This window comes from Lonchura striata, chromosome 14 (assembly GCF_046129695.1).
Source record: "Lonchura striata isolate bLonStr1 chromosome 14, bLonStr1.mat, whole genome shotgun sequence".
Taxonomy (NCBI): Eukaryota; Metazoa; Chordata; class Aves; order Passeriformes; family Estrildidae; genus Lonchura; species Lonchura striata.
This window is the reverse complement of record NC_134616.1, coordinates 15,854,725-15,879,785: the sequence shown is the minus strand read 5'-3', so window position 1 is coordinate 15,879,785 and position 25,061 is coordinate 15,854,725. Positions and strand designations below refer to the sequence as shown.

The 25,061-nt window shown below is 56.6% G+C and overlaps 1 protein-coding gene across 1 annotated transcript; it reads left to right on the top strand.

Annotated features, from left to right (window-relative positions):
* Positions 1–22,646, top strand: LOC110467912 (Krueppel-like factor 5). Its single transcript, XM_077786579.1, has 5 exons — positions 1–102; positions 11,090–11,137; positions 14,870–15,773; positions 18,614–18,673; positions 22,468–22,646. The coding sequence occupies exons 1-5, from the start codon at positions 13–15 to the stop codon at positions 22,644–22,646; spliced, it is 1,281 nt and encodes a 426-aa protein (XP_077642705.1). The 5' UTR covers positions 1–12.
* The last annotated feature ends 2,415 nt before the right edge of the window (positions 22,647–25,061 follow it).

Here is a 25,061-nt window from a genome sequence, read left to right as displayed (position 1 = left end):
AAACCCGTCAGCATGTCCGGGGACCCCAGCGAGGACACCCCGGTCTTCGAGGACATCAAAGCCCCCTCCCGGCCCCTGGAGACCCCTCCCGACCTGGCGCAGGTAAGGGGCCGCTCCCGCCCGCTCAGGTAGCGGAGCCTCCCCAAAACCTGGGGATTAGGGCGGAATTCTGCTTTGTTTTTCCCGTCGTTGCTGCGACACCTCCGTGGCTCTGTCGGCTCCCGCTTCCCCCTCCGCTGGGTTCTCTCCTGGGCGTGTTGGGTTTTGTTTGGGAATTTTGGTTTGGGTTTTTTGCCTCCCGTCTGCCTTCAAAACTCCCCGGTGCCTGTGTGGGTTCTGCTCCCACTCCAGGGTCCAATCCCTGTCCCTGGGGTTGGCAGGCCAGGGGGTGTCCAGGGGTTCTCCCACCGGGAAAGGTTTCGGGATCTGGATTGCTGTGCCTGCGTGTGCTGGATGGGACACGGGACATTATTTTCCATTTCATTTTATTCTCTGTACTTTTCCGCCACCGCGGCCGGGAAGGAATGCTCCTTGAGATTCCCTGGCAGCATTTTCCCCAGATAAAGACTCGGATAAGGCTTTGGGATGTTCCCGCATGCCCACCTCTGTGCTGTGCCCTGCTGCCCACCCCATGTTGGGGGACCAGGCTCCGTGTCCCACCGGAGCCTGCGGCCGCTCTTCCTGCTGGGAAGGAGGGTGAGGCAGGCCGGGCCCCACCCTGGAGCCGAGGTTTCCCCTTTTCCCGCTCCGTGGGGCGCGGGGTGCCCGGGGTAATGATTAACCCCAAGCCCACGGCCCCAGCGCCATTTTGATCGGGGCGGGAGCGCTCCAGGCCCGGCTCCGGGGCCAGCCAGGGACCCCCACCCGGCTGCTCCCCCAGAGGGACCCCCGAAAGGACACCCCATGTGGGTGGCACCAGCCAGGGTGGGGCCCTTGCCCGCTGCCCTGCTCTGCTCCCCATGTCACCCGTGTGCCAAGGGCCATTTTGGGCCAGTGTCCCACAGCCGGAGGTGGAGGCCGTGTCCCCATCCCTGGATTTCCTGGAGATCCGGGATCCACAGGGGCTGTCAGCGGCGCTCGTGGGTGTGGGGTCAAACAGGGGAGCCATTCCTTCCTCCTCTGTGGGATTCCTGCTCCGCCGTGGAGCTTTGGGGATCACCAGGATCAGAGCTGGGTGGTGGCTCTTGGAAAGCTGGGGACTGTCTCTGGGCCTGCCCGGGGGGAAAAGCTGTCAGCTCCCTCCAAACCCCCCAAAACAGGCTGGGAGAGGGTGAGCTTGGCTTCCTGCCTTTTCCCTCCGGGTGGGATGAGGCAATGTGGCCACGGCCATGGCTGGCCCTGAGCCATCTCTTGGGACACCCATGGCTGGGGACACCTTCACCCCCCCCATCCCTGCTGTGCTTCCAAGGGAAAGGCGCTTTCTCCTCCCAGTTTGGTCCCACTTTGCTCCGGGGTGGTGGCAGCTGAGGAGTGGCCTTGGAGGTGTCACCTTTGTCACCGACCGTCCTGTGTCCCTTTCTGGGCAGCGGGATCCCGGGACAGCAGCTGTGGAGCTGAGCAGACCCCGCGGATCCCCAAAGGCAGGCAGGGAGCAGGGCTGGGACACCCCGAGAGCCCCGGCTGGAGCTTCCACACCCCGGCCCCTTTCTCCCGATGAGTTCCAGAGGCTGTGGCGCTGCGGGAGCCGTGCCTGGAGGCTGGAGCAGCTGGAAGCTTTTGCTCCAGAGGGTTTTTATCAGCTTGACAAGGCTGCTGCCAAAGGCTCTGACCTGTCAGGCTCCAGCTCGGGGCAATTCCCGCTGCTCTGGCTGCCCGAGCTTGGGAAGAGGCAGGGGCAAATTATTCCTGTGGTTTTGAAGTCCCACTGCCATATATCCCCCTAAAATTGCTTTTCAGGTGGGAGCTCTTTGCTGTTGAAAGTTTTATTGGATTGGACTCAGGCGGAAAGAGAGCCTTTGTGGAATTTCCAATCAAATTTTCCCCTTTCCTTGGCTTTTCCAACCAAAAGAAAAACAACAAACCAAAGAAAAGAGGAGGGAAAAGGGCTTATGAGACGAAAGGACTTTTCCTTCCTGATTTGAGTCAGATCAGCCAGAAAAAGCATTTTCCTCTTTAAATCTCCAGTGGTTGATGCTGGAGGGAATAATGATGATGATGATAATAATAATAATAATAATAATAAAGGGAACATTTCAGGAGAGGAGGAGCTGATCCCTTTGTGTGGCTGTCAGGTCTCCTGGATGAGTGAGGGGCCTGGGGGATTTTTCCTTGTTCCCATCTGGCTGCCACAGCATTCCTGGGCACCTGGGGCCAGGGAAGCACCCTGGGATCACCCGGGGCCGGAGGGACAGGGCAGGAATTGGCTCCTCCAGGCTCCCCTGTGGCTGTGGGGAGGTGGCTCTGCCACCCACTGTCCTTGGTGGTTTGGGAAGGCAATCCCTGTCTCCGTGGCTCCAGCTGGGAATTCTGATGCTGGAGGCTCTGGAGCTGCTGGGAAGAGACAGAAGGACAAACCCCCGACCCTGTCCCTCGGATTAACCCCTTCCTGCCTGTGCCAGGCCCCAGGGCAGTTGTGGTGGGGCTGGTGAGCTGTGAGTGGGGCTGAGGCTGTGCTGGGAAACCAGGAAGGTGGTGATGAGTGTGGAAAGGGATTTTCCTTGGCTGCAGGCTGAGGAACAGCAGCAAAGGGCTCCCTTTGTGTCCCCTGATCCCAGTTCCTGCCCCACAGGCACTTCCCCACCCTGTCCTTGGCTCCCTCTGAGCTGGGGGGGCTCAGGAGGAATAAAACATCTCCAGCATCTGGAGGGTGCTTGGACACATCAGATGGGACGAGGAGAGTGCTGTTCCCAGAGCTTTTCCTGGCACTTCACCTCCTCAGTGCTGGGAATGGCACTGCCAGACCCTTCCAGCAGCGGGGAAGAGCTGTGGAACAGGGTGCAAGTGCTGTGGTGCTCCTCTGACTTTATCTTGGCAGGGGTTTTGCTCCTGGATCACAGGAGAAGCTGGAGGCAGCATTTTTAGGAATGCTCCAGCTTTCAGGAGCTGTTTCAATCCTGCCCTGTCCCTGTGCCATGTCCTGCACCTCCTTTGCTGCATCCTTGTCGTGAATGTGGCTGTGGTGGCTTGAGGGTGGCTGTCCCTTGGAGCAGGGATGGCTTTTCCTGCTTCTTGCTGCTCCAGGGCCTTGGAACCAGGGTGATGGCTCCTGGTCAGGGCCAGGAGAGTCCTGCCTTCCATAAATAAAGCTCCTTTACTTTTTAGGAGAGTTGTTGGAGTGCCCAGCACAGCTCCCAGCGGATGATTCATTTCCTTGGAATCTCAGGAGCTGCAGACAGGGAATAAATTTGGCTTTTCTGCAGGGAAAGGGGAGATGGCTGTCTTGGAATTTTGCTCTGGACCTGGAATGAGATGCCTGGGGAGAATTCCCTCCCTTGGGGATCCTCCTGGCTTTGGAGAAGGGTTCAGAAATTCCATGGAAGCGTGCAAAATCCATTTCCAAAGGGTGCTGGCAGCCTGGGCAGCCTCCAGGGTGTGCAGGAATGGGGTGGGAGAGATGGGACGTTAAATCTTGCCAAGGAAGAATGGGAAAACCTGATCCCTCTGGCACGAGGATGGGTTTGGGAGCTGGTGGAGCCTTGCATGAGGCATCTCCAGAGGGAGGGATCCTTCCCTCTGTTTTGCTTTGGGATCAGCTGATCCCAGCCCATGGATTTGCAAGTCTGATGGGCTTTGTGCCTGGCAGGTGTCTGCAGGGCCACAAGGAACTGGGACAGATTCCCCGAAAGGATCCATTTATCCCTCTAATTTTTCAGGAAGACCCTCAGGCGAGTCCCCAGCCCAGGGGTGTGCCAGGGGTTGGTCCCACGGCAGAGCAGCTCCAAAGCTTGCAGGAAGCTCAGGGTCAAACCAGTGCGCCCCAACCCAGCACATGTGGGGGGGGTTCATCCCCAATATTCGTTATTTGATTTTTCTGGAGGCCCCAAACCCCACCAAGTTCCCCAGGAGGGAGCGAGGGGCAGGAAGGAAGGAGCAGCAGGATGGGGCCGCTCCGTGGAACTGCTCAGCCGAGCTTTGAGCTTGGTGTCCCGGGGGACAAAGGCTGATTGTTCTGCTCGGGAAGGGGACGAGTGTTGCTGTCGAGGCAGGATGGGAATGAAGAGGCTCTGAGCAGATCAGAAGGTTGTGAGAGTAAAACTCCGGTTTATTCAAAATACACTGTTCTTTTATCCAGAGCTTTGTGAGGGCCAACTCCATTGAAAGTGAAAACAAGTCAGTGCATTGGTGTACAGTGCTTGCACACAGTGATAGAACTTAACTGTAAACAATGTGAAAAACAAGAGAGATAAAGAATTATTTACATTCTTCTCCAGCTCTTTCCCAGCCTTTTGCCTGGCTAGAAACTCTCAGTTTCTCTCTTTGACTGAATCTGAGTCCCACAGACGAGGATCCCAGGTGTGCTCATCCTCCTCCCTGCGGCCTGCCATCGGCTTGGATCAGCTGGAAAAGTGCCGGTGGGTTGGTGTTTTTTCCCTTTTTGGAAAGCTGCAGAAGGAGGGGACGAGCGGGGCGCCCCGGGTTTGCCTCTGCGCCTCCTCCGGAGCGGGGTGCGGGAAGCAAACCCCGACACCTGAACTCGCTCCCCGGCCTTTGGGGAATGCATTTCTGGCCCGTGCAGCTTTCCCCCTCTCAAACCTGTTCGGTCACCTCCCGGCGCTGTTTTGTTCTCCTTCCCTGCTCCAGTGAGTTCTTTTATCCAACCCATCCACTGCAAATAATCGCACTTACGAGCGTCCCGGGAGCTCGATTACAGTGTTTGCTTTCCTCCTGCTCCATTGGCGAATTCCCGCAGTCACAGGGTCCGGCCGGGCTCTGGGGATTGGAGAACTCGTGTTTACAATTCAGATGTTCTCAGAACTTGAGCTAGCATGAAAACCCTCCAAAAAAACCCCCATGGGCTGTTTACCACATCAAAGAGCTTCAGCCCCGTTCGAGCTTGGCTTGAAACTCAAACAAAGAATCTTTCAGTGAGTTCAGAAACGCTGCGAGAATTCTTGGAAAATTATTGTTTTCAGCGTGATGGGGAGGGAGCTTCAAGTTCCCACCCAGAGCAGGATTTGTGAGTATTAAAATGCATTTCAGGACCTGGCTCTTTGTAGGTTTTTCGGTGCAAGCAGGAGAAGGGAACGGCAAGGCATTCATCCCGGTGCATCTGCTCTGAAAGCACAGGTTTATCCCAAAAATCAGGGTATTATCCATCCCTTATCAAATCCCTCACACCTGAGGTGATTTATCTCATGGATCTGAACCCATCATGGAGAGGCCAGAGGATGTGGATGCTCTCCAGCCCATCCATCCATGGGTTTTTTGTTGTGTATTTATCTTCCCAAAATATTTTCATGTTGTCTCTACAAAATCGTAATTGTGCTGCTCCTCAGGCATATTTCAGGGAGCTAAACCCAGGAATGGCTGGATATATTCAAATTCCTCACAATGAGCAGGTTTGATGTTCTCTAAGCTGTGGAAAAGCCCCAAATTTGTTGGGAAAACCAGGGCATCTCCCCACCTGCTCATCCAAAACACTTCAGGACGTTTTGTTCTGGGAAGCTTCCAATATTTGGGGGTTTTGTGGTTCTGTGGTGCGGGAGGAACTCAAATCCATTAATTTGGGGTTTGCCATCCCCTTGGGGATGCCAGGAGTGTCCCAGTCCTTGTGTTTCCCAGAGCTGGCAATGCCCAGGCTCCCAAATGCTCCTGCTGGAGCTTCTCCAGAGCTCAGAGCCTTCTCCTGGGAGCTGCTATTGGCCTGTGCCATAATCAGCTTCCCTTAATTAACAGCAACTGAGGGTTCCTTTATACACAAGGAAACCATGGAAAGGGAGGGTTTGGGTGGAAGGCCCTGGATCTGGAGAAAACTCCAGAATTCTGCTCCCAGGACCACACCAGGAGCACAGAGGTCCCTGCTCGTGGCAGGGGGTGGAATGAGGTGATGGTTGAGGTCCCTTCCAACCAAAACCATTCCATGATTCCATGAAATACTCAGCACAGGACACGTGGCAGGAGTGGCCCTGCTGCAGTGTGCCCCTCAGTCCCTGTTTTGGCAGGATCTCCTTGGCCTGGGGATGTCCAGGCTTTGGGGAAGGGTTGGCCCAACCCAAGGCTGCCTCAGGGTTTGTTCTGTTTTCCCAACTGCTCTGAGGGGAACCTGGGGCCACAGGGATGGAGGGGGGGTTTGCTGTGTGCACGTGAAACCTGCCTGGGGTCTGCCCGGTGCTTCTCCTGGGAAGAACAGGATTTGTGGCCTCTCTGATGGGATCTGGATGCCAGGAGGGCTCCACAAGCTCCGGCACGCAGCCAGTGACTCACTGCACTGTCAGCCCCTGGGAACGTGCCTTGGAGAGGAGAGCGAGCTGCCACAGGGGCTGAGGCAGGCAGAGTGAGTCCCACCAGCCGGGGATGATCCCTGGGAGCTCCAAACCTCTCCCACAGCACCTTCAGCACTTGGGGCAGGGACGTGGAGCTGGGGGAACTGGAAGGCTCAAAGCCAATCCTGGTGTCCTGTGGCCAGGAACAGGTGGATAAATCTGTCCAGGTAATCCTGGGGATTGTGGCATCCAAGAGTCAGGGAGAGGCAGTTCTGGGATGGAGCTGAGTCCAGAAGGAGCAGTGAAGCTGCAGGGGCCTCTGCTCCTGGCTAATTCCAAATCCAGACCGATTTGTACCTGTGTAATCCAGGGTTCCTTGAGTGTTTTGGCTGAGGCTGGAGCAACTCGGAGCCTCTCGATCTTCCAGGAATTGAAATGACATTAAATAATTTCATTTTTCCCAAAAATCCCTCCAAGGGGCTGTAGCAGCTCACACCAGGAATCAGCCCAGATCAGCCTTTGATGGAGCTTTGATGGAAAACCTCCATTGCCTTTCAGGGGCATCACCTCAGCCTTTGCTGAGCAGGAGCAGCTCAGAAATCATGGAATGGGAATATCCTGAAAGCTGTGGAGGTCCAGCTCCCTTAAATCCTCATATCCTCCCTTCCCACGCTTTGAGAGGTCTCCTCATGCCGGGTGAAGCGATGGGAGAGGGAGAGGCCATCCCTGAATCCCACCTTCCTTCCAGCTCCAGCCAGGGCCGAGGTGGCTCTCGGTGGTTCTGCAGAAGTGGGATCTACCCCAAAAATGGGGATCAACCCCAAAGCCAACATGGGACTCCCCCACCCTCACATCTGGAGATGCTCCTGTGTCCCTTCCCGCTCCGGGTGCCGTGTCTCCAAGGTTTTGTTCTTTTTCAATCCATTTATGGCTTTATTTTTGGAAAGGTTTCTGCTTGCTGCTGGAGCCTTGCTGTTCCCAGCTGCTCCTTTCCAGCCCCTTGACCTTGGAGTTGGATGAGGCTGTTTTTTCCCTGGCTCCCTTGGCCTTTGGGACTGTGGCATGATCCCAGTGATAAATTCCTGAGGTGTACTGCCGTTGAGGGAGCCTTTATCAGCTGCTGGAGGGAAGGAATTGCAAACACAGCCAGCAGGTCTGGGAGTGGGGCTGCCTGGAAGGAGATTCCCAGCTTCCCTGGTTCCTGGGAAGTCATCTTCTGCTCAGGGAGTTCCAGCACAAGGGCAGGATGGAGCACTGGAATAACCCTCCCCATCTCCTGGGCCATCCGTGGGCAGAAATGTGGAAAATGAACGAAATTCCATGAATGGTCTGGGGGCAGCACCTCATCCTGGAGTGCTCTGAACACCCAGCTTGGGGCAGGATGGGCTCTGACATCCTTTGGCAGGGAACTGGGGCAGGGAAAGGGGAAATGTCTGGAGTGGATGATGCAAACCTTGGGCTTGGTCACCTCAGAGGTGTTTTCCAAGCCAAATAATCCACAAGTGCCTCGAGGGCAGCCGCTCACCCTGGAGTTGCTCAGAGCCCCTGGAGCAGGGGAGCCCATCCAGGGCCTCCCTGGGCCCAGCACATTCCCACGGGAGCTCAGATTCCACCTGGGACAGGCTTTGTTGTTTACAGCAGCCAAACGTTGGGCACTTGAAAGGAAGAGCCCCTTTGCTAATCCCGTTTTACAGAGAGTTCCAGGAGACTTGAGGAACAAACAGAAAATAACGTCGATCCAGGTCGGTATCAAACCTAAATGATCAGAGGATCAAATATTTACCCAGGTCAATATTTAACCAGGAGACAATAAATGCTGATATTGAACCAAATCTGGATATAAATACAGGCTATTTATAAAGCGAGCCTGCAAAGGGGCACTGCCAGGGCCGTGCCAGGGGGGTTGATTGATGATTATCCTGCCCATTGTTTGCTGATTCCCTTGGAGGCTGGAGTTTGGTGCAGGTGCAGGGAGGAGCAGGAGCCCGGGCTGGGCTGTTGTGCCACACCTGTGCCCCCGGGGTCCCTCATCCTGGGACAGGCCCCCCTTCCTGCTGGAGCCACCTCCTGCTGCTCCCCCATCCCTTCAGCCCCCAGAATCATCGACTCATGGACTGGTTTGTGCTGGGGGACAGTGGAGACCACCCAACACCTCCCACTGTCCCAGGCTCCTCCAGCCCCAGTGTCCAGCCTGGCCTTGGGCACTGCCAGGGATCCAGGGGCAGCCACAGCTGCTCTGGGCACCCGTGCCAGGCCTGCCCACCCTCCCAGGGAACAATTCCCAATTCCCAAATCCCATCCATCCCTGCCCTGTGGCAGTGGGAGCCATTCCCTGTGTCCTGTCCCTCCATCCCCTGTCCCCAGCCCCTCTCCAGCTCTCCTGGAGCCCCTCAGGCCCTGCAGGGCTCTGAGCTCTCCCTGGAGCTTCTCCTCTCCAGGGGAGCACCCCCAGCTCTGCCAGCCCTGGAGCAGCTCCGTGGCCTCCTCTGGAAGTCCTCCAGCAGTTCCACATCCCTCAGATGCTCCTCTCAGCTCTGGGTGCTCCTGCCTGCCCGGCATGGACACAGGTGACGTTTTTCTTGCCCCGTGTCCCCAAATCTCTTTGCAGCAGTGACAGCACCACGCTGGGGGCTGGGTCTGCATCCAGCTGGGAGGGAATCTCCCATCTGGGAGATGGGCAGGAGCGGGCACAGGGCTGCTGAAATGCCCCCACGTGCCCCCAGCCCCTCCCTGTGCCACCCTCAGAGCTGCTGCCTGTTTAGCAAACACCTTTTTCCTCCTGCCCGGGCGGTGACAACACCTGATGTTCCTCCCCGGCCGTTTGTCATTTATCACCTGCAGATTAGGAGGTGTTTAATCAGGGGACAGCCAGTCCCACCCCCAGCCCCAGCCCAGCTCTCCGTGCTCGTGGTTAATCCGGGTTTATCTGGGGCCTGCCAAGAAATGTTTGTGTTGGACTCTGCTTGAATCGATCTCTGTGCTGATAACAGCTCCCCCAGCCTGGGACATCTGATCCAGGGATAAATCCCAGGCTCCTGCAGGATTTATGGGAACTGCCGGGGCTGGAGGGGCTCATGTCCACCACTATGAACCCCTGGAAAATCCTGCTCCTGGAAAATCCACTCTGCAGAGGTGGGATGGCATTGCTCTCTTCATTGAGCCACTGGTTTTACTGGGGGTGGGGGATTCACATCCTGAGGCTCTCCCAGATTATCCTGAGGTTATCCCATCCTCCAGGGAACTTTGGTCACCAGGTTTGGGTGTGCTGAGTGTAGAGACACACAAGCTGGTGCCCTGTGCCTTTCTGGAGTGAACAAAGTGCTGGTTTGTGCCTTCTCCTCATTTTTATTTTGGTTTTCTTTCTCTGCCAAGTTGAGGAGATGCTTCTCCAGGGTCAAACTTGGGTGGCTTTGGGGGGAAAATCCCTCTGGAATTCAGTGCTTTGGCTGTGTGAGAGGAGCTTCTTGTTGGCTTTCCCTTCCTGGACATGTAAAGATGGCTGCAAATCAAAGAGAGTGGACTTAGGTGGGATTTTGGGAAGGAATTCCTGGCTGGGAGGGTGGGCAGGCCCTGGCACAGGTTCCCAGAGCAGCTGTGGCTGCCCCTGGATCCCTGAAGTCTCCAAGGCCAGGCTGGGACAATGGAATGGGATGAGCTTTGAGGTCCCTTCCTGCTCAAACCATTGTGGGATTCTGTGAACGATCCCAATCCCTCTGGCCTCCCAGAAGGTTTGTTGGTGTCTCCTCTTTTCCCTGAGCTGCTGCTGACTCTGGTGGCTGCTGGAGCCTGTGGCCATGCAGTCGGGGGTGTCTGGTGCCTCCTGCCCTCATCCCGGTCCCCAGGGATGGCAGGGACAGCCTGGCCATGCCTGTGAGGGCCTGTGATCCCACTGAAAACCTGGTGGCTCTTCATCTGCAAGGCTCCGAGGCCTTTTGCCATCAGCTCACATCTCGTGCACTGTGGGGAAGAGCTGAGCACCCTGTGTGTGGGATAAATTCAATCCTGCCCCAGAAAGAGCCGGGAAATGGCTCATTCCTGGAGGAGGGGATGGGCTGAGCATTGCAGGTCACTGCTGTCCCATGGGAGGGGGACAGGCAGAGGACGTGGGGTCTCCAGCTCTGAGATATGAAATTCTCCTGCAAGTGAGCAGGAGAACCATGTGGAATGAGAGCGAGCCCGCAGGAGCCTGCTAAATACTGCTCTGGGATTTGGAGGAATCCTAGATCTCTTCCCCTCTTCTTGGCCTGTTTGGAACACTGCCCTTGGAGAAAGGATCTGGGCCTGAGGGATCTGGGAAGAGCCCTCAGCCCTCTGTGGGAACCTGGGAGAGGTGGAGGCAGGAGAAGGGAGAGGTGCAGGACATTTGTGAGCACACCATCGTCTGTGTGGGGATGATAAAGGGATTTAGGATGCTGTGCCTCAGTCTCCTCAGGAGAGCCCCGCACTTCCCATTTGCCTCTTCTTTCCAAGAGGCTTCCTTTTTCCTCCTTGGAAAGGCTCCAACCGTGGTGGGCAACCACCAACCCATGGTGGGCAGCCACCAGCTGCTTCCATGGCAGGAGGTGTGGGGTGGGAGGAGACACCATTGGCAGGGGGAACACCTGGAGCCCTAGGGGCTCTGGGAGGCTCTGGGGGTGCTGCCTTCCTTCACCAGGGGACTCTGTGGGGGTCTTTGGGGTGGCCAAGCCAAGGACAACCCCCCACTAACCCAGCCCTGCCTCCCACAGCTGCACCCCATGAGGATGGACCAGCGGATGCCACCGCTCATCCTGGAGGTGAGTGGCTTCCCTCATTCCTTCCCCTGCACCCTCCTGCTCCTGGTGGGAAGAGGACACACAGGAGTCCCCAAGAAACTGAGCTGGGACATTCCCCACTCCCCACCCACTCCCTCCTTCCATCCCCGCTTCCAGCTGGGACACATTCCTCCCTCTCTGCCAGTCCCGTGTCAGTGTGTCACTGTCACCTCCTTGGCCTGTGTGTCCCTATGGGCTGTGACAGGAGTGACAACCACGAGCACCCGAGTGCCTGAGTGGCACTTGGTCCCCTCAGGTGTGCTGATCTGACCTGAGGACTTTGTAGGATCAGGGAATTGTCTAATTTGGAGAAGCCCTCTAAGATCATCAGGTCCAACCATTCCCCAGCACTGCCAAGGCCACCACTGACCCATGTCCCCAGATGTCACATCCACACAGCTGTTAAATCCCTGCAGCAACGGGGACTCGCAGCCAGGGCTGGACAATCCTTTTTGGGGAAGATTTTCCCACTCTCCACCCAGCCTGGGCCCGTTCCCTCTCCTCCTGTCCCTGTTCCCTGGGGTAAGATCCTGAATCCCCCCGGCTGTCCCCTCCTGTCAGGAGCTGTGCAGAGCCACAAGGTCCCCCCTGAGCCTCCTTTTCTCCAGGCTGAGCCCCTTCCCAGCCCCCTCAGCCTCTGGGTTGGGCTGGGTACGGGCTGGGAAGTGCTTTGGGGTCAGAGGTGCCAGCACCCGGCCGGGCAGAGTTTTCCAGGTAATTCTGAGCCACAAACAAAAAGTTCCCATTTGTCCCGCTGGTGCTGGGGATTCCTGCGGAACTGTGGCTCCGTGGGGCATTCCATGGGGTGGGATTGTTGTTGTCCAGGTCCTGCACACACACAGAGCAGTGGGGCAGGGATGGTGTCCTCCTGCCTGCTGGCAGCCACTGCTGTTCCTTACCACCCCTTTCTCCAGGAGCCTGAAGGGGGATTACTGGGTTTTTTTTAATGGAAAGACCAGGAAAAGACTGGCTCTGCTTGGAGGGGTGGTTCTGGAGGAAGCGAGGTTGGGTGATGCCAAACAAGGGTCCTCCATGGAAATTTGGGCTCTTGATGCCTTGTGAAGGCTGCCCTAGAATAGAGGCTGGACAGAGCTAAAGAACCAAGCAGGGATTTTTTAAAAGGCCTCAATGGATCCACCTTGGGCAGCACAAGGGCCCAGCCAGGGCTGCACCCCAGGTGAACCCAAAATGGTCACAAAATCCCCGACCGCTCATGGGGGCTCTCACTTTGATCAGTTTGGCCCCATTTGCATATTGGAGTTAATTGTTCAATTACAGCTCCAGCCTATTAAGTTCCATCCTGATTGTTTTTCTCTCTTCATTCCACGTTGTTTGTGCTTTTGGGCCTGAGATTTGGATCATTTGTCCTTGGTCCCCAGCTAGAGAAGGAATTGTTTTGTCTCCCTGCTCTGTGCATAGAGCTCACCATGCCCTCATGTGAAGCCCAGACCCACACACTAAGGTAGAATGGAATCTGAAAAATATAAAAGCTAAAACCTGAGCCATCACCCTCCATGGAAATTTGGGTCCTCCATGGAATCCTTTAGTTTGGAAAGGCCCTCTGAGCTCCACACCTTTCCCCATTTCCATCTGCCTGGTCCCCTAGGGCAGAAGGACCTTCCCTTGGGAACTGGAGGTGAGAAAGTGAAATGCCAGAGATAAGGGAAGTGTGAAGGAAAAGGCGCCCAGCACTTGCCCTGCCCCTGCTCCTGCCAAGTGGGGCCGTTCATGGCTCAGGAATGTGTGGCATCCCGAGCTGCCCGGGGCAGCTGATTCCCAAGGGAACCTGGCCCGTGCCAGCCCAGTGCCAGGAGTGCCCAGGGCTGGGCTCCAAGGCTGTGCCATGGCTCTCCCGAGGCAGGAACCCGCCCAGCGAGGAGCAGGGAGGGGCTGGAGCTCTCCATGGGGATGGAATGGAGCTGCAGCTCTCCAAGTCCCTTCCCTTCCCTGCTGATGCCTTGGGGTAAAGAGGGAGGGCAGGCACCAGGGACATGACCCAGGAATGGCTGGAGCTGTGCCAGGGTGGATGTGAGGGAAAGGTTCCTTGTCCAGAGGGTGCTGGGCACTGACCCGGCTCCCTAGGGAATGGGCATGGAGCTCCAGGAATGTTTGGACACTCAGGGTGAGGTTGTTGGGGTGTCCTGTGTGGGACCAGGGGCTGGACTGGATGATCCTTGTGGATCCAACTTGGGATGCCCCATAACACCACAAGTAGCTTTAGGCTCTGCCTGAGCCAAGGTTCTTCTCCAGGGGGACTTTTGAGCTTCCTTTGACCAGGACAGGAACTTCCAGCACCTCCACATTTGACGAGGACAGACATGTGATGGTTGATGCCCTTAGAGGTCCTTTCCACACGTGACAATTCCCCAGTTCTGCAGGATTCCCAGCAGGCTGTGTACACACAGCGTGGCCCTGCCCAGCCCGGCCTCCCTGAGCTCCTTCCCGAGTGGCCCGGGGTGGATCTGTGGCTGTCCCCGTGCCTGGGTGACAGCCAGCTCAGCCATGTGCTGCCAGCACGGCACCCAGAGGTGCAAAGGCTCTCTGAATGAGCTGGAAGCTCCGTGATCCTTTCCCCGTAAAGGGCGTGGAAATCTCTTGGCTCCCACCCAGCTTTGTTCGGAGCCCTGAGGAGGCAGCAGGGCCGACTTTGGCCCATGGCACCGTGGTGACACAGTTCAGGGTTGGAAGCCTCGGCTCAGGGCGTGGGCTGAGCTCAGCTCCTGCTCCTGGAGTGCGCCCCGGGCTCTGCCAGGGAAGCCTGGTCCTTTTCCAGCTGCTCTCCGTGGGAATGAGGGCTTTGACACGTGGAGAACCACGCAGTGAAGGGCTGGAGCTCCGCACGAGAGCTTTAGTGCTGGGATCTGCGACCGCAGTGAGCAGAACCTGAGTCACCCAGTGGCAGAGGATGAATTTCCTCGAGGATTGCTCCATCAGGAAGCAATCCTGAAGGATTGTTGGGCCTGGATCCAGTGGGATGCCCCAGCAGGCGGGAACCAGGAGGGGAAGGAGCCAGAGCCAGAGGTTCTGGTAGCTTGGAGGAGCCAGGCTTGTGAAAACAGCTCTGTAAAACCAGAACTAAGCCAAAGGTTAGTCCAGGGCTGAGTCACTGCCCAGGTGCGGCAGGAAGGCAAGAGCTGCTCCCATTTCAGGCTCAGAACACACTGAATTAGTGGCAACATCACTTAGATTTCTAGGCCCAAATTATTCCCAATTAATTAAAGATACTGTCCTAGAATTACTCCGTTCATTAAAGAGACTGTCCCAGGATAAAACACTTCTCAGGCTGATGAGTTTAAAGGAGACAGAGCCAGCATGTCTGAGGTGGGCTGCAGATCCAACCTGACTGAGGTGTGATCCTGGCTGGATTCATCTCATTCCTAGTGCTCCATCCTGCTGCTTGTGTGGCCAAAGCTTTGCACCCAAAGCTTGCTTCCCTCTATCAGGTTTGGTTTCTGTCCTACCTGCATCCCCTCCCACCTGCCCGGTGTTATCAGGGAGATAGGGAGGGGGGAAGTGGGGCAGAGGACGCTGATTCAGCCGTGGGGAGCCGGGCTGAGTCAGACCCGGAGCTAAATCACCTCAGCTCGGGTTCCTGAGCCGTCACCACTGGTGTCTCCATTTCCTGCTCGCTCAAATCCCCGCTGGACGATGGCCTCGCCCCGCTGGCTGCCAAGGTCACCTTTCCCAGCTCCCGTGTCTGTGTCTCTGCCGCAGGCACGCTCGGAGATGGACAAGTACCTGTCGGGCGAGGCGCCGCCCGTGCCAATGCTCCCGGACAAGAAGTACCGCCGGGAGAGCGCCTCGGTGGTGGACGAGTTCTTCTCCACGGAGAAGCCCAGCTCAGCGCCCTACAGCGTGAACATCAACGTCATCCTGCCCGACACCACCCACCTGCGCACGGGGCTCTACCGGCCCCCCAAACCCATGGCCCCCTTCCCGCAGATCAAATCCGAGCCCGGCACCGGCTTCTCCCAGCCCTGCTCGTCCTCCTCCGGCCCCACGCAGACCCTGCCCGACTTCACCAGCGTGTTCAGCATGCCCCAGTCGGTGGCGGTCAACAACATCTTCATCAAGCAGGAGATGCCCGCGGAGATCCCGCTGTCCGCCCACCCGCAGCAGCCCCAGCTCTTCCAGCTGCCCCTGGGCGCCGCCAGCGCCGACATTCCCAGCCTGGCGTCCTCCTCCAGCAGCACCACGGCCATCAGCTGCCTCAGCGGGGTCACCATGTCCACGGGCTCCGTGGCCAGCGTGGCACACAGACCTGTGCAGCCAGCAGGGCCCCTCAAGCAGTACCCACATGTGGCCCAGGGACAGGGGAGCTTCGGGAATATCTCCGGGCAGTTGTACCCCACCCCGGGGGTGACTCTGCCCCCCTCGCCCCCCAACTCGCAGCCTGGCAGCCCCGAGAACCAGCCCGAGCTCATCAACACCATCTCTCCCCCGCCGTCCTACGAAGCCACTTTTGGACTGAAGCTGGTCCAGTCGTCCCAGATGCCCCCGGTGCCCAACGGCATCGGGGGCCTCTCCCAGGGGCCCGTGGTGATGCAGCCCCCCAAGTACAACCGGCGCAACAACCCCGAGCTGGAGAAGAGGAGGATCCACCACTGTGACTACGCAGGTGTGCTCACGGGGGACTTGGGCGGTCTCTGAGGATGGGTAGGAGCCTCCAGGGAGGATAAACTGAGATCCTTTTGGGATGAAGCTGTGCATGGAGCCCCAGGGACATAGGAGGGAATAGAAGGGGTTGATCCCACCAGCATGGTGTGGTTCCTGCTTTGTCCCCTTCCCTCTCCCTTTACACTCTGGCAAAAGTGACTCAGCAAAGTTCCTAAACCAGGGAGGCTCCTGGGAATCTGCTCCTGGGAATCTGCTCCTGAGTTGTTGCTTTGCTCTGGTCTTTCCCAACCCCGAGCAGCCACTGAAGCCACTCTGCCATTCCCATTCCCCCTTCCTTTCCCTCTCTCTTACAGTGGGTGGAAAACCAGCAAGGAATTCCCACCAGGAGCCCGGCTGGACTCTCTCTGAGAGTTCTGATCTTCCAAAGAGGCAATGAACTGAACCCTGTGCCAGCCTTCCATGGCTCCATGTGCTGCAGCAGGAGCTGTGGAAGGGCAGTCATGGAATGGTTTGGGCTGGAAGGGACATTTAAAGGCCATCTCATCCCAATCCCACCTCCTGTCATGGACAGGGACACATTCCACTCTCCCAGTTTGCTCCAAGCCCTCAAGCTGGGGATTAGCCCAGAGCAGCTGTGGCTGCCCCTGGATTCCTGGAAGTGTCCAAGGCCAGGCTGGATGGGACTTGGAGCAGCCTGGGATAGTGGAAGGTGTCCCTGCCCATGGCAGGGGGTGGAACTTGGATGAGCTTTCCTTCCAACCCAAACCAGTCTGGGATTCCATGGCACACACCAGGGAAGCAAATCCCATTGAGAGATCCCAGTGAGAGCCATGGGAGGGCTTGGAAGTGGCCACTCCCAGGGCCAGCGCACACCTCCCACTGCCTGGGCCATCCCCAGGGCTGACCAGCTGTGGGTTAGCAAACAGTTTTCCCGTGGGGGTGTGGGAATGAGGAAAGTCACTTCCTAACTGCCTCAGGGAGATTTACTGACCCTTTCCCTGGCATGGGAGTGGCTGGAGGCCAGCCCAGAGGCTCTGCCTGCTCCAGATCCCGTCTCCAGCCGTGATGCCAGGAGCTGCATAGGAATAGGGCTCTATTTGCTTTCTGTGCTCACACCTTCCCACTCTCTGGCATCCTGTGGATCAGGGACTTTCTGAGCCAGAAGCTGCCAGTGGTTGATGGCTTGTGCTGAATTTTTTACCTTCTGCTGGTCGTGGTGAGGACATGAAAGTGCAATTAGACCTGAGACACACTCCTCGTGTCTGACTGCTCAGAGGCTCATCCTGCAGGATTTGCACCAAGGCCAAGCTGGTTTTAGCAGGATTTTGGTCTGTGGTGCAAAAAAAAAAAAAAAAAAAAAAAAAAAAAAAAAAAAATATATATATATATATATATATATATATGTATATATATATATATATATATGCCCTAATCTGTGCTGAATAAATCCTGGGTCTGTACATGCAGAGATGGAGCAGGGGTCCATGTGATCCCTCCCTCAAAGGTTCAGCTGGAGTTGGCTCCAGTCAGGAATAATGATAAGGAATTCTCACCAACCTGCTCTCTGTGAGGAGGTGAGGGGGGCTTGGAGACTTCACACCTGGAACCAGATGAATATGGGAGACCTGCTGGTAAAGCCCCCATCCAGAACCTTCCAGGGCCTGAAGGGGCTCCAGGAGAGCTGGAGAGGGGCTGGGGAGAGGGGATGGAGGGACAGGACACAGGGAATGGTTCCACTGCCACAGGGCAGGGATGGGTGGGACATTGGGAATTGGGAATTGTTCCCTGTAAGGATAGGCAGGCCCTGGCACAGCTGTGGCTGCCCCTGGATCCCTGGCAGTGCCCAAGGCCAGGCTGGACAGGGCTGGGAGCAGCCTGGGACAGTGGGAGGTGTCCCTGCCATGGCAGGGGTGGGATGGAAAGAGCTTTGAGCTCCCTTCCAACCCAAACCATGCCTTGATTCCATGATCTCTCTCCCAGATGTGAGGGGCTGCCAAAGCTTCAGAGCACCAGAAGCAAAACTGAACGGAGCCACCAGCCCTTGTCCCTCCTGCCAAGGAGGAGAAAAGCAGCTCCTGCCCCACCCGAGCAGGACAGGACCAAGGGCTGATCCAGGGCAGGAGGCTCCTCTGGGCTGGGTGGGAACACTGGGATAAAAACATCCCCAAGCTGCTTGTGCAGGTCATAGAAATTCAAATTCATATTTGAATGTCCTCATCAAAACACAAAGCAGCAGGGCCAGAAAGAGCAGCAGAAGCTTCCTTAAGCTTTATCCAACTTAAACTTCAGAGCAGTTAAACTGACTCCTTTCGAGATACCTTCTGTTGGAACTGTTCCCCTGTCATGGTGTTTCTGTTAAACCCTGTCTTTTGATGAAACCTGTTCTTGCTGGTCTTGTGAAAACACTTCCCCCTGGCTCTGCTCTGGGTCCTGGAAGCCAAGTTGTGATTGTCCCTGGCTGCTTCCTGCTTCCTGGAACATTGCTACTGCGTCTGCTGGGCCAGGACTGTTACAAAACCCAGCCTTGCAAAGTCATACCAGCTATGAGACAGGGCAGCACAGAGCCACAATCGTGGGGGAATCAAGTCTTTTCTTCCTGGTGGTGGAAGGGGGGTTTGAACCTCTGCTTGACTGTCCCCCTCCCTAATTCCTGGCACAATTGCCATGGGTGGCAGGAGGAGGTGTTAAAGTCTGTCTTAAGAGGAAACGCTGCTTAGTTAGTGCTGAGCCCAAGCCAGGCTTATTTACACGGCCCAGCTCTGTCCCTCCCCTCAAACAACAGTTTGTTTGAGCAAGGGCCCCTTTCTCACAGGGGAATTGTGCTTTTTTCTGTCCTTGCAGGTTGCTCAAAGGTTTACACCAAGAGCTCCCACCTGAAGGCACATCAGAGGACTCACACAGGTAAGAGCAGCTCCAGGAAATGCTGCCAGCCTCAGGTACCAACCCCCCCCAAAAAAGGGCAAGGTTAGATGGGATATTGGGAATTGGGAATTGTTCTCTGTGAGGGTGGGCAGGCCCTGGCACAGCTGGGGCTGCCCCTGGATCCCTGGCAGTGCCCAAGGCCAGGTTGGACACTGGGGCTGGGAGCAGCCTGGGATGTGGTGCAAGATTTAAGGTCCCTCCCAGCCTGATCTGTTCTTTGACTTTTTGTCACTCTGAGCTCTTCCCTTGAGATCTCCCAAGTCCTGCCCAGGGCTGATCCTGCTGATCCTACAGGAAGGCTGCTAAGGCCTGTGCTGCACATTTAGGATCTCTGAGGAGACCAGGGCATCTCTTTTGTGTCAAACCCCACCCCAGGGCTCCCAGGGAGAGGGAGGAACCCCTCGTGTCCCCCTGAGTTCCACTCCCTCTGAACCCACACAGGGAAGGGCTCCCAGTCCATGAGGGGCTGGGCTGTGCCCCCATTCCTGAGGGTGCAGGCAGGGACCCCAGCTGGGAGCAGCCCAGCACAGCTCCCCTGGGCTGGTCCCAGCTCCGTGACACTCTGCATTCAAGCCCCGGCGCCCTCATTAAGACATTTATTATACCTGAAACATTATCAGATCCCCAGGTAGTCCAGGAACCATCAGTGCCCTCATAAATCTCTTTTATAGGAGGGCTGATCTTTACTGAGAGCAATTAAGCCAGGCCCAGAGTTCACTTCTCTTTTTTATGAACAACGACCAAACCCTGTTCTGCGGCTGGGAATTGCTTCTTGCTCTTGGCTCCATTCCTTCCTCCCCTTATCAGCCCTTCAAACAAAGAATTTTGCTTTGTGCGTGAGCCATGATGTTTCTTTGGCAGGGGCTGGGGATGAGGGGGCTGGAAAACAGCACGGAAGGGCTGGAAAAAGGAACAGGAAGGATATTGTCCCAGAGCTGGGTGCTGATAGGGGTTTATCACAGTCTGGATCAGGGCTTTAAAATTAAATTAAATTAAATATCTCTTGTCCCTTCTGTTGGGAGCTCTGTGCCCAGGACAGGATCCATGAGTTGGGCGCCTCCTTACCTATCACACATAAAGATGTACCCAGGAAAACTTGGGAGGGTTTGAAATCCAGGAAAACTCAGTGTTTTTTCCAAGTTTCCCAGTAGTTATGCAGGAAATCCGAGTGGCTTTGCCTCCTTTTCTTCCCCTGCTGTTAGAGGGAAGGGTGGAGAGGTGGGGGAGGGTGTGAGCCGAGGAGTCAGGACAACTGGTGGTGGTGTGGGATGAGCAAAAAGCAGGGACTCCAATCCAGAGCCATCCTACAGTCCTGGCCCAGGATCTCTGCATCCAATGTTTTTAAGCCTCGTGGTTTGCTTTGGAGGCCTTAGCCTTGCTGAGGTCCTCACCAGAGCTGCAAGAACAAGGGCTCACCCCAAATCCTACCTCAGCTCCACCACCCAAAGGGTTAAAAGTGTCCCTTCTCCCATTCCCTGCCTGAGAAGTCCGTGGTCTGGGAGCCTTTTCCTTGTGGTTTCCCGTTGCCATGGCCGGGTGTTTTCCTCTGCTGGAGCCACCATTCATTTCCTGGGTGCCATTGTGAGGTTAAACATAAACCCCCGGGCCGGGAATGCCACCTCGGATCCTTTGTTTGAGCCCGCCCTGCCGTGCTGTCCTGGGAGAGGCAGCCAGCTCCGGGGACAATGGGCAGCCCGGGACAATGGGAAACCTTGGGCTTCCGTCCTGGACATCGACCTGGCATTGTTTGAAAGCAAAGGGATCGCTGGGCTTGACCCAGCCAGGTGACCTGGAGGGGACAATGTCTGGGCTGCAGGGGACAAATCCTGCCTTTGGGAAAATCCTGCTTTTGGGGAAATCCTACCTTGGGGCAAATCTTGCCTCTGGGAAAATCTTATTTTGAGGCAAACCCTAATTTTGGGAAAATCTTGCCTTTGGGAAAAACCTGCCTTGGGACAAATCCTTCTTTTGGGAAAACCCTACCTTGGGGCAAATCCTACCTTTTTTTTGGCATGTCCCAAGTCCCATAAAACTCCCACCAACTCCTTGTAAATCCTCTGCAAGCAGTGTGTTTACCTGTGCCATAAAAATCCCTCTCCCTTTCCCATGGAGCAGCATCCAGAGGTTTTTGGAGGAGCAGGATGTGCTCGTGCTGCTCTGCCTCCTCCAGGTCCATGTATCCATGTTTTTGTGTTTTACCCACTGCAGGCAAGGCACTGGAGACCTTGCTGTGGCTGATGTCACTTCCCTGCCCACTCGTGGCATTCCCAGCCCTGGAATTATTCAAGGCCAGGTTGGAGAGGACTTGGATCTAGTGAAAGGTGGAGCACGGTCTAGTGGAACCTAGTCTGGGGAAAATGGGCTTTAAAGTCCCTTCCAAGAGAAGGCATTCCAGGATTCCCTGGCTCTGTGGAACAGCCTGTGGGTGGGAGGAAGGGCTCCCTGGGAGCACGGAGAGGAAGGAATCCCTAGAAGCTGATGATGGAATCCCTGGAAGTTGGTGGAAGCTGGTCTGGGCAGGGTGGAGCATGAAGCGCCTTGCGGTCCTTTCCAAGCTGAGCTCTTCCAGGATTCCCTGGTTCCATGGAGCAGCCTGTGGGAGGAAGGGCTCCCTGGAAGCATGGGAAGGTCTCCCTGGAAGGCTGGCGAGGAAGGAATCCCTGGAAGCACGGCAGGGCAGGGCACACATGCCCGTGCACGCGTGCTGCGTGCGGACGTGCGCTCTCGCCGCCGCCGCGCCCGGCACTTGGCCCCGGAAAGGGTAAATATTTGAGGTCGGGAATGTCAGCACATTCCCTGAACTTCTGCCTGCCTGTTCAGGCTGTTGAGAGCTGCACTAATATTTGAGAGCACCACGCCCTGCGTGGGGACAGGGCTGCAGGCAGGGCTCAGCCCCGTGGCCTGGCTGGCAGCGGCCGCGGGCTTTTCCAGCCCAGTTCCCAGCTGGCTGGGAAGCGCCTGGTGGAATGGATTTCGGTTGGAATGGGTGTGTTGGGGAGGGAGGGGGAGAGGGCACGGGGATGACATCACCTGAATGCACGGAGGGAAATACAATAGGTTGTGTACAGAGCTGCTGGCAAGGGAACTCGGAGGTGTGGAGCATTAGGTCATGGAATCCTGGAATGGTTTGGCTTTGGGAGGGGTCTTTCAAAGCTGTCTGATCCTTTAGGGACATCTTCCACTCGACCAGGTTGCTCCAAACCCCATCCAACCTGTCCTTGAGCACTTCCAGGGATTGGGCAGCCACCAACATTGGGTGACGGATTCAAAAAAACTTTAGATTTTTCAGATTAAAATTCAGATTTAAATCCTGTCTTCCTCCTGGTGCCTCCCACCACTCACAGCTTCCTTGAGAATTTTTGGCTTTTCATTAAAAAAAAACCCCAGCCTAATTCACAAGTTGTTTTTAGCCAGAAAGGTTCCAAAATCCAGCGGGAACTTGAAGGCAAAGTGGGAGGGGGTGCAGAGGGGCAGGACCTGGTTGGTGCAGCTCAGACCCTTGGCAGCGCTGGGGTGTGTGCCCTGGGGAGCCCTGGCAGTGCCAAGGAAATTGGGTGTTTCCCAGAGGCTGGGGGTGTTTTTGGGAGCATGGGGAGTGGGTGAAGAGGAACAAGACCTGTGTGGTGCAGCTCAAGCCACACTCCCCCAGCGGCTCTGGGCTGTGCACGCTGGGCAGCCCTGGCAGGGCCACTGATGGGGGGCACCTCCAGAGGCCAGGGGGGGTTTTTGGGGGGGCTGGGCACGCGTGTGACCTGTGGCTGTCCCCTGGGCAGGTGAGAAGCCCTACAAGTGCACGTGGGAAGGCTGTGACTGGCGCTTCGCCCGCTCGGACGAGCTGACCCGGCACTACCGCAAGCACACGGGGGCCAAGCCCTTCAAGTGCCTGGCGTGCGGCCGCTGCTTCTCCCGCTCCGACCACCTGGCCCTGCACATGAAGAGGCACCAGAATTAGGAGCTGCCTCCCTTCCCACTTCTCCGAGGGCAGCTCCAACTCTTCCCCTGTCCCAGGGAAGAGCCTGTACATAGCAACGACCCCGCGCCGCCATCGGCGAGGCGGCAGGAGAGCCCTGCCAGCCCGGCCCCGGCGCTGTCAGGTTTTACGAGAGACTGGAACGCACCCAGCTCGCTTCAAACCAGCCCTGACTGCAGACTGATCTCCTGACCAGGCTCCTGGTGGCACTGGGGCACTGGAGCTTGGATGCCCGAGGGCTTTCTTCTGGCAATCCTGCTATTTATTTGTCACTCAGGAGCAACTTTTGGGATGGGTTTTGCCCCTTTGGTGAGGCCCAGGAGGATGTGGCAGCTTGGCTGTGACAGCTCTCACTTGGACTCTGTTGGACAGTCCCATGGCATCGCCATGGATGTGACACTGTGTGACCATGGACGTGGCACCTTGTCCCATGGTGTGACCATGGGTGTGGCACTGGTGCCATGGTGTGACCTGTCCCATGGCATGGCCGTGGATGTGACACTGTCCCCCGTGGTGTGACCATGGATGTGGCACCAGTGCCATGGTGTGACCATGGATTTGACCCTGTCCCCCATGGTGTGACCATGGATGTGACACTGTCCCCCATGGTGTGACCATGGATGTGGCACTGTCCCCATGGTGTGACCATGGATGTGGCACCAGTGCCATGGTGTGACCATGGATGTGACACTGTCCCCCATGGTGTGACCATGGATGTGGCACTGTCCCCATGGTGTGACCATGGATTTGGCACCATTGCCATGGTGTGACCATGGATGTGACCCTGTCCCCCATGGTGTAACCATGGATGTGGCACTGTCCCCATAGTGTGACCATGGATGTGGCACCAGTGCCATGGTGTGACCATGGATGTGACCCTGTCCCCATGGTGTGACCATGGATGTGACCCTGTCCCCCATGGTGTGACCATGGATGTGGCACTGTCCCCGTGGTGTGACCATGGATGTGGCACCAGTGCCATGGTGTGACCATGGATGTGACCCTGTCCCCATGGTGTGACCATGGATGTGACCCTGTCCCCCATGGTGTGACCATGGATGTGGCACTGTCCCCATGGTGTGACCATGGATGTGACCCTGTCCCCCATGGTGTGACCATGGATGTGGCACTGTCCCCATGGTGTGACCATGGATGTGACCCTGTCCCTCATGGTGTGACCATGGATGTGGCACTGTCCCCATGGTGTGACCATGGATGTGGCACCAGTGCTGTGCCAGAACAGGAGCTGTGCCCAGGACTGGTGGCAGTGACAATCCTGGTCTCTGCAGGGGCACAGAAGAACAGACCTGTGCCAAACTCACCCTTCAAACAAGGGGCAGCACAAAAGAAGGTGACAAAGGTGTCACCTGTGTCCCACTCAGCCCATTCCTGGTGGCCAGCTTGGGACTGTGAGCACCTGCCCTGCTTTGCCAGGTTTTTATGGTTGTGTCCTAAGCATTTCTGCTTCCAAGAGGAATTTGGACTTCGGGTGTCTCTGGGAGGACCAGCGTGGGTTTGAAGCCACCCAGGGGACAGCAAAGGAGACACTGTGAAGATCTGGTGTCCCAGAATCCACCAGTGGTGCCCTTCTCCAGAATCCCACAGGGACTCGGTGGCTGCTGGTCCCACCAGGCCCGTGCTGTTGCCATTCCATCAGATGGGAAAAAAAACGGGAAAAAAGCATCTTGGAAACAAATTCCAATAAATCCTGCTGTTCAGAGTGGAATCACATGACTACCTCACAGGTTCACCACCTCCAGCTCCCTAAGCTCCTTCCCCCATCGCGTGGGATGCACATCCCTGTTCTCCAAAGCCTTCCAGGGGCTGAATTTGGGCACAACAAGAGCCACTTCCAAGACCAGCTGTGAGCGTTGTAAATAAATCAGGATCAAATAATGGGTCTGCTGTGTCCAGCAGAATATTGATTTGTTCCACACCCTCCTCCTTCTCTCTCGTTTCTCCTTGGATAAATCCGCGTGACTCACGGATTGATGTGTGGGATGAAGGGACAGGCTGGACCATGGCATGGTCGGCTGGAATTTGGAGGCCACTCCTCTCTGCTGTTGCCAGAGCCACTGCTGGGTTCCTGCTTGGCCTTTTCCGTGGATAAACAGAGCCAACCCCATTGGTCTGACAGCAGAGGAGGGCAGGAAGGATTTGGGGTCCGTGGTGTGCTGCTGGCTTTGGGATGGACGATGGTCCAGCTCTGAGGTGGTTCTGCCCTGTGGCTCCTCAGCTAGGAGCCTCCCGTGCCACCAGGGAGGGTGGGAATGCAGGGGCGAAAGGCCATGGAATTGCTGGATGGCTTTCCCAACAGTGGGAACAGTTTTCCAGCCCTCAGCACCAACCTCCACGCTCCAAGATGGTTTTTTGGGGCATCTCTTGTGGTTGGACCTC

Excerpts from the sequence above, each read along its gene's own strand:
- LOC110467912 (XM_077786579.1), top strand. The coding sequence starts at position 13 with ATGTCCGGGGACCCCAGCGAGGACACCCCGGTCTTCGAGGACATCAAA. Across the intron at positions 11,138-14,869 it reads TGCCACCGCTCATCCTGGAG|GCACGCTCGGAGATGGACAA; the intron begins GTGAGTGGCTTC and ends TCTCTGCCGCAG. Across the intron at positions 18,674-22,467 it reads ACATCAGAGGACTCACACAG|GTGAGAAGCCCTACAAGTGC; the intron begins GTAAGAGCAGCT and ends TCCCCTGGGCAG.